The 14,818-nt window shown below is 46.7% G+C and overlaps 1 protein-coding gene across 1 annotated transcript in view; it reads left to right on the forward strand.

Moving 5' to 3' along the window:
- Positions 1 to 5,964, forward strand: part of LOC121531657 (carboxypeptidase A2) — an 11,430-nt gene extending 5,466 nt beyond the window's left edge. Inside the window, exons 5-12 of the mRNA XM_041837012.2 lie at positions 579 to 677; positions 3,719 to 3,820; positions 3,995 to 4,096; positions 4,233 to 4,343; positions 4,776 to 4,866; positions 5,133 to 5,332; positions 5,443 to 5,527; positions 5,713 to 5,964. Coding sequence (XP_041692946.1) covers positions 579 to 677; positions 3,719 to 3,820; positions 3,995 to 4,096; positions 4,233 to 4,343; positions 4,776 to 4,866; positions 5,133 to 5,332; positions 5,443 to 5,527; positions 5,713 to 5,900 — 978 coding nt within the window. The 3' untranslated portion in view covers positions 5,901 to 5,964. The remainder of the gene's footprint in view (positions 1 to 578; positions 678 to 3,718; positions 3,821 to 3,994; positions 4,097 to 4,232; positions 4,344 to 4,775; positions 4,867 to 5,132; positions 5,333 to 5,442; positions 5,528 to 5,712) is intronic.
- Positions 5,965 to 14,818: the final 8,854 nt, after the last annotated feature.

A 14,818-nucleotide genomic window follows, 5' to 3' on the forward strand; every position in this document is an offset into this window, starting at 1 on the left:
TAGTGAGTGATACTGTTTGGGCACCACAGTAATAAATAACTCAGTTGGTTGCTGTGTTGGGGAGTAGTGAACTAAATGTAGTTCAACTAGTAATTGAACTACATTTTGCAGTAGTTTGGTGGTAGCTGAACTAAATTCAAATCTTTTTAATTACTTTTTTTTGCCATGTAGCAGTGTAGCTAACTACTGGAACTACACACTACTTTTTTTGCAAAAATAAAGTATGGGTGAAGTAGTCATCAGACCTGCCTAATTCTCACTTGAAACATAGTTTTTGTTGTTTAATAGGCTAAATTACACATTCTGTTAAAATCTGACTCCAGACTGATCTGTTCTTGCAATTTGTAGTCTGACAAAGTAGTTTTGATGTAGTGAACTAACTTTAGTTAAGTAAACTATATTTTTCTTAAGGGTCGCTTTAGTGTAGGTTAACTTCTTACAGTGATGAGTAATTGGTAGTTTGGTAAACGATATTTTCAGAATAGCTTCCCCAACACTGGTTGGTTATAATAACTTACTGTAATAACTCACAGTAATAACTGGTAGTAATAACTTGATTGGTATTGTCATTGTTTCAGGAACTCCTGGATGAGGAGAAGGCAGAGATGGAGGAGAACAACATGATGGAGCGCAGCTCCAAAAGCTTCAACTTTGGAGCCTATCACCCTCTGGAGACGGTACACACACACATACACGCTCACACAAACAAACAAACACACACACACACACACTCACTCATGTAAACATGCAAACATGTGAACACCCACTCACTCACATTGTCACGGCCGTCTGACGAATGAGTAGACCAAAGCGCAGCGCGTTGAGTGAACATGACTTTATTAAGATAAAGTACACTAACCAAAACAATAAACACTGACGAAACGTGAAGTCCAACAGTACACGACTGAACACGGAACAAAAACCCACAAACACACAGTGAAACCACAACAGTTTAAATATGGCTCCCAATCAGAGATAACGAGCCGACAGCTGTCACTCGTTACCTCCGATTGGGAGTCACATGAATAATCAAGAACCACCACAACATAGAAATGCACAACTAGAAATCCCAACATAGAAATACACCCAAATGAAAATGAACAACCCTGGCTCCATAAATCAGAGTCCCTGGAGCCAGAGTGTCACAGTACCCCCCCCCTAAAGGGCGAACTCCCGGGCGCACCAGCATACAGTCTAGGGGAGGGTCTGGGTGGGCGTCTGTCCATGGTGGCGGCTCTGGCACTGGTCGTGGTCCCCACCCCACCATAGTCACTACCCGCTTACGTAGCCTCCTCCAAATGACCACCCTCCAATATAACCCCACTGGATTAAGGGGCAGCACCGGACTAAGGGGCAGCACCAGGATAAGGGGCAGCACCGGACTAAATGGCGGATCCTGGCTGGCTGGCTCTGGCAGATCCTGGCTGGCTGGCGGATCCTGGCTGGACGGCTCTGGCGGATCCTGGCTGGACGGCTCTGGCGGATCCTGGCTGGACGGCTCTGGCGGATCCTGGCTGGACGGCTCTGGCGGATCCTGGCTGGACGGCTCTGGCGGATCCTGGCTGGACAGCTCTGGCGGATCCTGGCTGGACGGCTCATGGCTGGCTGACGGATCTGGCTGCTCATGGCTGGCTGACGGATCTGGCTGCTCATGGCTGGCTGACGGATCTGGCTGCTCATGGCTGGCGGAAGGCTCTGGCTGCTCATAGCTGGCGGAAGGCTCTGGCTGATCCTGTCTGGCGGAAGGCTCTGGCTGATCCTGTCTGGCGGAAGGCTCTGGCTGATCCTGTCTGGCAGACGGCTCTGGCTGATCCTGTCTGGCGGAAGGCTCTAGCGGCTCCTGTCTGGCGGAAGGCTCTAGCGGCTCCGATCTGGCGGACGGCTCTGAAGGCTCATGGCAGACGGGCGGCTTTGCAGGCTCAGTACAGACGGGCGGCTTTAGCGCCGTAGGGCAGACGGGTAGTTCAAGCGCCGTTGGGCAGACGGGCAGTTCAGGCACCGTTGGGCAGACGGGCAGTTCAGGCGCCGTTGGGCAGACGGGCAGTTCAGGCCCCGTTGGGCAGACGGCAAATTCTGGCCGTCTGAGGCGCACCGTAGGCCTGGTGCGTGGTGCCGGAACTGGAGGTACCGGGCTGAGGACACGCATCTCAGGGCTAGTGCGGGGAGAAGGAACAGGGCATGCTGGGCCCTGGGGACGCACCGTAGGCCTGATGCGTGGTGCCGGAACTGGTGGTCCCAGGCTGAGGACACGCATCTCAGGGCTTTTTATGGTGCGTGGAGCAGGAACAGGCCGGGCTGGGCTGGCGACGCGCACCGTATCCCTGGTGCGAGTGGCCGGAACAGGCCGGGCCGGGCTGGCGAAGCGCACCGTATCCCTGGTGCGTGGAGCAGGAACAGGCCGGGCTGGGCTGGCGACGCGCACCGTATCCCTGGTGCGAGTGGCCGGAACAGGCCGGGCCGGGCTGGCGAAGCGCACCATATCCCTGGTGCGAGTGGCCGGAACAGGCCGGGCCGGGCTGGCGAAGCGCACCATATCCCTGGTGCGTGGAGCAGGAACAGGCCGGGCTGGGCTGGCGACGCGCACCGTATCCCTGGTGCGAGTGGCCGGAACAGGCCGGGCCGGGCTGGCGAAGCGCACCATATCCCTGGTGCGTGGAGTAGGAACAGGCCGGTCCGTACCGGGAACACACACCACTGGCCTTAACTGGGGATCAGAAACGGGCCGGACCGGACTGGTAACACACTTCAGTCTCTCACGCCGTGCCACAACAACTTCCCTCCCTCTACTCGCCAATGGCTCCCGTAATCCGATAGCCTTCTCTCCATATCTCCCTGTGGCAGCCTCCTGCTGCCCAGCCACCCAAGCCATGTGCCCCCCCAAAAAAATTTTTTGGGGTTGCCTCTCGTCCTTCCAACGATGGACCTGCTGACGCCGTTGCTCCTCTCTCGCCAGGGCCTTGATCCTCCCCCAAGGTCCCTTGCCCCCGAGCATGTCCTCCCAGGACCACGATTTGCCCACCTGGGCCATCGCCAGCCTCTCGATCTCCTTACCCGGCGCCTCCTCCCATGTCCAGCTGTCTTGCTCCTGGACACGCTGCTTGGTCCTTTTATGGTGGGTTTTTCTGTCACGGCCGTCTGACGAATGAGTAGACCAAAGCGCAGCGCGTTGAGTGAACATGACTTTATTAAGATAAAGTACACTAACCAAAACAATAAACACTGACGAAACGTGAAGTCCAACAGTACACGACTGAACACGGAACAAAAACCCACAAACACACAGTGAAACCACAACAGTTTAAACATGGCTCCCAATCAGAGATAACGAGCCGACAGCTGTCACTCGTTACCTCCGATTGGGAGTCACATGAATAATCAAGAACCACCACAACATAGAAATGCACAACTAGAAATCCCAACATAGAAATACACCCAAATGAAAATGAACAACCCTGGCTCCATAAATCAGAGTCCCTGGAGCCAGAGTGTCACACACATATTGTAGCTTCAAACTTGCATGAATTCCAAATTGCACCCCTCATCAATTTGACATATGCATTATTCTAATTGCAGAGTTGATATTGTACTGAGGATGTAAAATACAATAATAATGTGTTGCATTACATATAATCTATACTATATACATCATATATCATACTTATGTTGCATAACATACATTATGTTGACACTATCCTGATGTTGTTTCTTTTCTCTCCAGATCTACAGCTGGATGGATGACCTGGTGGCTGCTCACCCTAACCTGGTCACCAAGGAACAGATCGGAACCTCCTATGAAGGCAGGCCCATGTATGTCCTGAAGGTACGTAGAGGATTAAATGGAAAAACAATAATTTTTTTAGAGAGAGAGAGAGAGAGAGTGAGAGAGCTGTAATGTTATATACTTGCATTTGTTGGTGTGTATGTACCATAACGCGTCACTGCTCCCTAAGAGCTGAATGAAACAAGACCATAACACCTCTGTCCTCTGTTGTAGTTCAGCACGGGTGGCGACAAGCGTCCTGCCATCTGGGTTGACTCTGGCATCCACTCCAGAGAGTGGGTGTCTCAGGCCACTGGAGTGTGGACCGCCAACAAGGTGAGAGAACACCTGCTCTCATTCCAAGAGCAAAACCAGACTTCTATTGTATTCAGAATTAACACGAACACATTATACAGAAAAACAACATTCCAACACTGTATGTGTCTCACAAATGAATGTTATTGTTCTTCAGATTGCCAGTGACTATGGTACTGATGCCTCCCTGACCTCCCTCCTGAAAACCATGGACATCTACCTGCTGATTCTGGCCAACCCTGATGGATACGTCCACAGCCACACCAGTGTAGGTGTCATACCATATACAGTGCTATAATACAACTATACTGCTGGCTACATCCACTCCCACACCAGTGTAGGTACCTCCTATAGATGTAACATATAGGCCTATACATAACTAAATACTATTCTACATTAAGGCTATACTGTGGTGGGATTTAGAGTGAAGTGTAAAGTGTGACCTTTCATCTGTTCACCTCAGTGTGTCTCAACGTAGAGTAATATGAGGACAATCCTGGTTGTGCTACATGGTATACCAGTATAATGTTACTGAGTTAGAGTCTTGTGTCCTCATGGTATACCAGTATAATGTTACTGAGTTAGAGTCTTGTGTCCTCATGGTATACCAGTATAATGTTACTGAGTTAGAGTCTTGTGTCCTCATGGTATACCAGTATAATGTTACTGAGTTAGAGTCTTGTGTCCTCATGGTTCACAGAACCGTATGTGGCGCAAGACTCGCTCCCAGAACTCTGGCTCCACGTGCCGTGGTGTCGACCCCAACAGGAACTGGGATGCCGGTTTTGGAGGTGGGTATCACGCCTCATTTTGAGCACCAAAACTATGTAAGCTTACAGTCCCATACCAGCTTTGGTGGTGGGTGTCACAGGTTGACAATGGCATAGATTTCCACAACCTGTCCATAAGATGAAATGAGTGAAAAGCATAGTCTTATGAGAAACACTTTATGGTGTGAAGACAATGCTTTCCTTCCTTAACATGACAAACCTTTTTGTTGTATGCAGAATAACCTGTGTTTATCCATGTGTCTTTATGTGTGTTTGTGTTTCTCCAGGCCCCGGTGCCAGTACCAACCCCTGTTCTGACTCTTACCACGGCCCGTCTCCCCACTCTGAGATAGAGGTGAAGAACGTTGTGAACCTGGTGAAGAACCACGGCAACTTCAAGTCCTTCATCTCCATCCACGCCTACTCCCAGCTGCTCATGTACCCCTACGGATACACCTGCAAAGATGCGTTCCACGCGGCTGAACTGGTAACATAACACACACCACACACACACACACACACACACACACACACACACACACACACACACACACACACTAATCCACTGATTCTCCTGTCTCTGCTGCTTTCTGGTAGGACTCTGTGGGCAGGTCTGCAGTCCAGAAGCTCAGCTCTCTCCATGGAACCACATACAAGGTTGGCAGCATCTGCAAGATCATCTGTGAGTATTCAATATTTCAGAATTGTTGTACTATTAGTGTTTCAATGAAGTTGGTTTGTCATTAGATGCGACCCACCCGCCAGAACTGGAAAGCACAGTATGGTAGTTCAATCTAATACTTTCAACTTAAACTAATGATTTGAAAATAAGAATCCCTTATTAATATGTGATGTCTCCCCCTCCAGACCAAGCCAGCGGAGGCAGCATCGATTGGTCCTACAACCTGGGCATCAAATACTCCTTTGCCTTCGAGCTGAGGGACACCGGTCGCTACGGTTTCATCCTGCCAGCCAATCAGATCATCCCCACTGCCTCTGAGACCTGGCTGGCCCTGAAGGACATCATGGAGTATGTCCATGACCACTCCTATTAAGTCCCAAACCCACCCTACACACACACCTTTCCTTCCAAGGCCTGAACTCAGTTAAATAAAGAATTCTAGGTCTGGAAAAAGTGTCTGTGTTTGTTGAACTTTTGGTGAAAATGATAGAATAGACTATTGATAGAATACACTATTGAAAGAATAGACTAGTAGCTTAATCATCGTGAAGAAAAGAAAACTGATGTGCCAGGTGCCGTCCATGGTACTGGGTGCCGTCCATGGTGCTGGGTGCCGTCCATGGTGCTGGGTGCTGTCCATGCTACTGGGTGCTGTCCATGGTACTGATCAGTACAGAGGAGCAGTAGGAGCTGTACAAGGCACTGGATCAGTAGGCAACACTAGATGGCACTGTAATACAATATGGCAAATACATTATGTACCTCCATACTCTCCATGTTAAATATATACTCCTTGATTGCTACATCCACTTTTGGACTGATATATACCCATTGATTCTTGAAGAATATAACTCATAAATGCCTCATGAGCATAGTTAAACTGTCGTACCCCATCAGAAACCATAATATAAGCTCGTTTTACCCCAATCTTTGTAAACAATGTAAATATAAACAAACGCCGTAGATTCAATCGGATCAAGCGTTAACCGACACCCACATAGCTGATGTTTTGATGGTGTCGGAGGTGGAACTGTGTTGGAGCTGTCAAATCGGTGAGCAGCTGCTCTTGTGATCATTGTCATGAAGCCACACCCTTCCCATTCACGTTAGAAGTTCATAATGAGAAAGTGTAGGCTATATAGAAATAATTACGCTCAAATTGTAAATCATTAAACAAAATATTGAAGATTTGGTGTAGATTGCATCTCGCATTCCAGTGAACTTTCTTAATGCGACTCTGTGCAGCCAATGGCAATGTCCGCTTTAGGTATAATTCCAGGATCCGTTTGTGGATTTTACAGCTCTAAAGCAGTTTCATCTCCGACACCGCCAAAACAACCACTATGCGGATGTCGGCTAAAGTGGATCTGATTGAACATAGCCCTAGGTCTTGAGTAGAGACTCGAGGGAGGAAATGTGAGGAGTTAGGACTAGTCTTGTAATGCTTTTCTGTGTGCTCAATAGAATATGAACATCCATAGAACAGGGAATTGGAACATATCCAAGCCGTAAGGCACAGTAGATTGCTGGATTATTCCTCAAAAACCTTCCAGGAAAAGAGGCAGATGGCTGATCTGTCATCTCCCTTCAGGTGTTCATCTGACCAACGGAGTGGACAGAGGTCAGGTGTTCATCTGACCAACGGAGTGGACAGAGGTTAGGTGTTCATTTGACCAACGGAGTGGACAGAGGTCAGGTGTTCATCTGACCAACGGAGTGGACAGAGGTCTGGTGTTCATCTGACCAACGGAGTGGACAGAGGTCAGGTGTTCATCTGACCAACGGAGTGGACAGAGGTCAGGTGTTCATCTGACCAACGGAGTGGACAGAGGTCAGGTGTTCATCTGACCAACGGAGTGGACAGAGGTCAGGTGTTCATCTGACCAACGGAGTGGACAGAGGTCAGGTGTTCATCTGACCAACGGAGTGGACAGAGGTCAGGTGTTCATCTGACCAACGGAGTGGACAGAGGTCAGGTGTTCATCTGACCAACGGAGTGGACAGAGGTCAGGAGCACTGGAGCGAAACACTCAAACACGCTCACTCAGGTGACCCACATGTGAGACTACGTTAGCAACACACAGGATACGTTAGCAACACACAGGATACGTTAGCAACACACAGGATACGTTAGCAACACACAGGATACGTCCCAAATGGCACCTTATTATCTATGTAGCGTGCCTCTTTCAACTACGGCCCATAGGGCTCTGATCAAAAGTAGTGCACTATATAGGGGAAAAGGGTGACATTTGGAACCAAAGCACAGTGTTCAGGCAGGGTCGTGTTTATTAGGGCACATATTGGACAAGTCCTGTTTCAGTTAGTCTCCTTCGATCTGGTGCCAATGAACACCTTTATCACATACCTCACTGAGGTCCAATCATTTATATAAGGTTTTTATATAACAAAATCTGTGCCATCTGATCTACCGGTACACAAGGTGAAGCATATGAATAATTTAAAGATCGAAGAGGTAAAGCACTGATTCCATAGATAGAGTCCAGTCAGTATGGAATGTGTATGCTTTGTATCCTTGTGCAAAATGAAATGAACAAGTAAAGTTTATAAATTATTAATAGTCAATTTACTAGTGGGTCCCTGAAATATTGAGCGAGAGCTCAGCCATGAAATGCAATGTAAATGGATCTATTTATAGGCTAGCAGGGCAGAGTTAAGCCATGTGGAACAAGCTACTCCAGGGTGCCTAGTTCATATAGCTTTTAGAGGAAAATGACAGGGGAGAAGAAGAAGAAGAAGAAGAAGAAGAAGAAGAAGAAGAAACACCAAACCCACATTTGCATGTAAAGCCACTTTGGTGGGTGACATTAAACTTTTAGAGAATGCAGCAGGACTGCAATAAATAATTTCCACATCCAAAAGTGAAAAGCCCCATGCTTGACATGAAAACTCCCACCACTGTTTTAAAATAGTGCTTTGTCTGATGGAATTGTTTTAGAGAGCAAGAAGAATAACTGACATCTGAAGCTGACAGTAAAACCCTCTTTTATGAATTCTTAAAACCAGAAGGGGGGGGATGTTGGTATGAGTTGTGCCTCATATGGGGCTACACTTCAGTCAGGTATCAGTATGAATAGCTAACTATTCTGAACAACTATTCTGGGCATTAACAAAGTGTAGTTGTACCTCATATGTACTTCTGATGAAAACATTTGTAAGACCTGCATGTAATATTTTATTATTATTATTATTACCTTTGGATACCTGCATACCTTGAAACCCCACCTAAAAAGTTGAGGGATGGGCCTGGAGAAATGCAACCACTCTCAAGAAATAGAGCTATGGATGCAAGGACTGACCATCCATGATATCAAACTAGTTTTAGGGCCCGATTCAATCAGATCCGCTTGAACCAAAATCCACATTACATTTTAGCAGACGTTCTTCTCCAGAGTGACTTACAGGAGCAATTAGGGTTAAGTGCTTTGCTCAATGGCACGTCGACAGATCTTTCACCTAGTTGGCTCGGGGATTCAAACCAGCGACCTTTCGGTTACGGGCCCAACGCTCTTAACCGCTGAGCTAGGGCTCAATTCAATCTGTAACGCTGAAGCATTACAGATTCCGCGATAGAAACTTAAATTTCCGATTGAGCCAACATAGGCAGTGTTTACCATGAATGCAGTCTCCACTAAAGCGTGAACATTGCCTTTATATTTCAATCACGCTGTAAAGCTGAAATTCCGCAATATGAATTGAATAGAGCCCCTAAACTTGAACATGTGTTGTTGATTATCGAGTGAACTAGGCTATACCATGTCAAGTCTACGTTATTTCAGAATATTTAGGACAGCTAACTCATTGATCCTGCTTTCTGGAACAGCCTCCTGGACACTGTACTTCAACAACACAGAAATATACATACACATTTATCAAATAGCCAGCCAAGCTTATCAAACAGTCAGCCATGCTTTTCAGTAGCTATTACAGTGAACAAATACAATGTTATTGTTTGAGGAGAGTGCACAACAACAAAAAACTTATCATGGCAACTGGTTTGATACATTCACCTCTGAAGGTAAATAATGTACTTACATTCAGTAATCTTGCTCTGATTTGTCATCCTAAGGGTCCCAGATATAAAATGTAGCATAGTTTTGTTTAATAAAATCAATTTTTATATTCAAATGTAGGAACTGGGTTCTACAGTTTGAACCCCTGCTGTCACTGGCTCCACACCCACCCCGCCCGGCCATCTAGATGTGTGAAAGTTAGTGTATAAGCTAATGATCCATCATGTATGACATTCCTAGGAGTGTGTAAACTTACATTTTGTATTACCATATCATTTTTGATGCTCTCTATAGTTATGTACTTGAAAATGTATCAATTGACCAATTCAGTTCGTTTGGGCAGACTTTGATACAAAATAGTCCAGTATTGCAATGCTTCACTGGAACAATCTGAAACTTTGCAAACACTGCTTCCATCTAGTGGTCGAAATCTAAACTGCGCCTAAATTGCAATATTATATTGTGGCCTTTCTCTTGCATTTCAAACATGATGAAAAAAAAACAACCCCAAAAAAACTACCAGTTTTTTTGTTTGTATTATCTTTTACCAGATCTAATGTGTTATATTCTCTTACATTAATTTCACATTTCTACAAACTTCAAAGTGTTTCCTTTCAAATGGTATCAATAATATGCATATCCTTGCTTCAGGTCCTGAGCTACAGGCAGTTAGATTTGGGTATGTCATTTTAGGCAAAAATTGAAAAAAATATGTTAACAGTACATTGGAAAGAATAAGGCCTCCACTGGCCCTCACTTGGAACATAAGTGAGTTGGGCCCACATAACCTACACATGTAGATAGCACAGTTAAAGTGAGGAAGACCTAACTCACAAAAACAAAACATCTTAGATCCATCCAAACATGTAATAAATGTGTTTGCAGCATTTTCCCAAGGTTGACATGCAACATTCTTTCTTGAGCAAAAAGGAGCACTTTGTATTCAACAGAAAGAAAACCCACACTCTATGACGCAACTTTGATAAGATTATTTGTTTATGTAACACAGTCTAAGAAAATACATCTACATGCCAGAATCGTACAGCCTGGGTCTAAAAATAGAAAAAGAGAAAGCAAGCACAAAAGCCCTGTTTATACCTGGTGTTAACATGGGTCCTTTGTTCTGATCTTATCTACATTCTGATTGTGTCTACAACACATGGTATTAAGATGTGTCTGTTATCCGTCCACTGTGTCGGCATTGTCACCAGATATCCTGGTCCTTTCCTTTATGCTAATTATTTCACAGCTATTCTTTCAAAATAATATTTATTTATTGTAAGACGCATATGTAATCAGTCAATGGTGCCACCTGTCAATGATTTTAGAGGGCGGAATAATCATGATTTAGATGGTTTCTCTGTCCATATCTGTTTACACTTGTAAGATATCCAGACACAATGTGTGTCTGACTACATCCGGAGGTGGGCAGGATGATCTGATCACGATCGGATCACAATGTGTCTTTTGATTGTCTACACCGGTCTAAAAATGAGGTCACAATCAGAATGTGGACAAGATCAGGACAAAGGACGCAAGTTAAAACCAGGTATAAACGGGGCTAGAGAGCCCATGCTAAATTTAGCACCATCACATTGTTCCCTTTCTAAGAATAGCAACGGGAATGTTTCATTCTCAATCATAGATGATGCCCACTATGCGCTGCTGGATGCCAATATGCTTCTCCTGACTGTTCTGTGTAATGGGGACAGCGACGGGCATACAGGAACTTACTGTTGGTTTAGCCGTTGGGAAAGGGTATAGAATTACATATATAAACACATTTCTATAGGGATGGGGTTACATCAAGGCCATGTTTGAATACTTTAGAAAATACATACGTTGTTTCCTTGAGATATGCACAGATCTATAAGTGACTGGAAAGGTGTAAGCAAGGTTACTATCCTGTTACTTTCACCATTACAACCAATTTAGAGCCTGATTTTCTTCAAGGAAGGAACGAAGGAAGGATGCATTCTTAAAGTGTTGGGACAGGACCACAGACTGTGCCTTGTTTTATTAATCACCACCTATCTCAGCATGGCTTCATCTTTAATTTGCTGGTTAATAACAGCGGTAACGTTCGTGTGGGGAAATAACATGGACATACTGTAAAACAACAACGCTTTCAAGATGCTCAGGTTGGCTGTTACTGTTATATTGGGTTCCAGCTGAGGTTGTTTAAACCGTCTTTATTGCTTTTGAATCTCTATTCTTCAGAGCATTCACTACTTAACTAAGATATGAGCTCCTTTGAGAGCTTCCTTATTGAATTTCTAGTTTATTTGTTCCCTCTCCAAATAGACACTCAGCAAGCTGAGGTAAAATGTATAAGAAGAGGGTGAGTCTGTGAATGCCTATATACAGTACATAAATGTGTGTGTGTGTGTGTGTGTGTGTGTGTTAGGTTTTACTATCTTCGTGGGGACCAGTAGTCCTCACAAGGATAGTAAAACAAGGAAAATTCGGATAAGTGGGGACATTTCGCCAGTCTCCACAAGGAAAAAGGCTATTTTGGACTTAGGGTTTAGCTTTATAATTAGGGTTATGGTTAGAATTAGGGTTAGGGGTTAGGGTTAGGAATTAGGTTTAGGGTTATGGGTCTGGGGTTAAGGTTAGGGTTAAGGGTTAGGTTTAAGGTTTAGGGAAAATAGGATTTTGAATGAGGATCAATTGTTTGGTCCCCACAAGGATAGTAAAACAAACGTGTGTGTGTGTAGGCAACAACACCTCCGCCACGCTGACCCTCAACACGGGGGCCCCTCAGAGGTGCGTGCTCAGCCCTCTCCTGTACTCCCTGTTCACCCACGACTGCGTGGCTGCACACAATTCCAACACCATCATTAAGTTTGCTTACAACACGACGGTGGTAGGCCTGATCACCGACGGCGATGAGACAGCCTATAGGGAGGAGACTGGGCAGTGTGGTGCCAGGACAACAGGAGCTGATCGTGGACTACAGGAAACAGAAGAGGACCGAGCACGCCCCCATTCTCATCAACGGGGTTCCTCGGTGTCCACATCACTAAGGACCTATCATAGTCCAAACACACCAACACAGTTGTGAAGAGGGCACGACAATGCCTCTTCCCCCTCAGGAGGCTGATAAGATTTGGCATGGGCCCTCAGATCCTCAAAAATATATACAGCTGCACCACTGAGAGCATCTTGACTGGCTGCATCACCGCTTGGTATGACAACTGCTCTGCATCCGACCGCAAGGCGCTACAGAGGGTAGTGCGTATGGCCCAGTACATCACTGGGGCCGAGCTCCATGCCATCCAGGATCTCTATACCAGGGGGTGTCAGAGGAAGCCCTAAAAATTGTCAAAGACTCCCGCCACCCAAGTCAAAGTCTGTTCTTTCTGCTACCGCACGGCAAGCGGTACCGGAGCGCCAAGTCTGGGACCAAAAGGCTCCTGAACAACTTCTACCCCAAAGCCATAATACTGCTGAACAGTTAATTAAATGGCTACCTGGACTTTCTGCTTTCCACCCCCTACCTACATGTACATAGTACTTCAATCAATCAATCACCCCAACTACCTCGTTCCCCAGTGCACTGACTCAGTACCGGTACTCCTTGTATATAGCCTACAGTGAGGGAAAAAAGTATTTGATCCCCTGCTGATTTTGTACGTTTGCCCACTGACAAAGAAATGATCAGTCTATAATTTTAATGGTAGGTTTATTTGAACAGCGAGAGACAGAATAACAACAAAAAAATCCAGAAAAACGCATGTCAAAAAGATTATAAATTGATTTGCATTTTAATGAGGGAAATAAGTATTTGACCCCTCTGCAAAACATGACTTAGTACTTGGTGGCAAAACCCTTGTTGGCAATCACAGAGGTCTGTCACGAGTTGCTAAGCCAGAACCCAGAAGCAGACCAGGACAAGGTAAGTTGAAACGAAGGTGAGTGTTTATTACAAATTCAAGAGTGATGCTGAATAATCCAGGGAACAGAGCGGGCGGCGTTGATTAGTTGTTGGGGGTGCAGTGGTTGATCCCATCCTGGGTCGGCAGCCGCCGACCACCAGGCAGAGGTTGGATGAAGGTTCGGACGGGTGACTGCAGATGGAACAAAAGCGGGGTAAGTAAGCAACAAACCAACAAGGTGCAAAAACAACAAAACTAACGCTAGGCTCTAGGACTGATACTCTGGTAAACCTACTGTTCATGGCTAACGATCCGGCAGGGAATGGATGTTAGGCCAGAGCCTAAGAAGGGTGATGATCATGACCAGGTGTGCAGATTGCTGATGGGATGCAGGTGCGGAAATCAAGAGAGCTCCCGGAGCGTTCCCGAACCCTCGGGAAACTGGAGATCACGAACAGAAAAACTAGTCACCAGACAGGACCCGACTCAGACTGCCGGGATCGTTACAGTACCCCCCTCCGACGAACGCCACCGGGCGGACTCCCGGAGCGCCAGGATGGAGGCGGTAGAAGTCACTGATGAGGTCAGCATCTAGGACCTGTCGCCGCGGAATCCAACTCCTCTCTTCAGGACCATACCCCTCCCAGTCCACGAGATACTGGAAACCCCGGCCCCGCCGTCTGGAATCCATGATGCGACGCACCGTGTAGGCAGGACCACCTCCGATCATCCGAGGAGGAGGAGGAGGAGGCGGAGGAGGCAACAGAGGACTGAGGAAAACAGGCTTGAGGCAGGAGACATGAAAGGTGGGATGGACTCTGAGCGTCCTCGGGAGTTTGAGTCGAACTGCCACCGGATTGATCACCTTCTCCACCACAAACGGACCAATGAACTTCGGTAACAACTTCCTAGACTCAGTCCGTAACGGAAGATCCCGTGTGGCCAACCAGACCCTATCTCCGATGGAATAGGTGGGAGCGGGGATCCGGCGACGATTCGCCTGGAGCTGATACCGGTCCGAAACTCTAAGGAGTGCCTTTCTGGCCCGATGCCAGGTCCGGTGGCAACGACGAATATGGGCCTGAACAGAAGGCACTGAGAGCTCCTTCTCCTGAGAAGGGAACAGGGGAGGTTGGTAGCCATACAGGCACTGGAAGGGAGACATCCCAGTGGCAGATGTAGGGGAGAGTATTGTGGGCATACTCAACCCAAGGCAACTGAGAGACCCAGGAGGTGGGGTTGGAAGAGACCAGGCAGCGTAGCGTGGATTCCATCTTCTGGTTGGCTCTCTCCGCCTGACCATTGGATTGGGGGTGAAAACCAGATGTGAGACTGACTGTAGCTCCAATGGCCAAACAGAAGGACTTCCAGACAGC

This window comes from Coregonus clupeaformis, chromosome 19 (genome assembly GCF_020615455.1).
Source record: "Coregonus clupeaformis isolate EN_2021a chromosome 19, ASM2061545v1, whole genome shotgun sequence".
Classification (NCBI taxonomy): domain Eukaryota; kingdom Metazoa; phylum Chordata; class Actinopteri; order Salmoniformes; family Salmonidae; genus Coregonus; species Coregonus clupeaformis.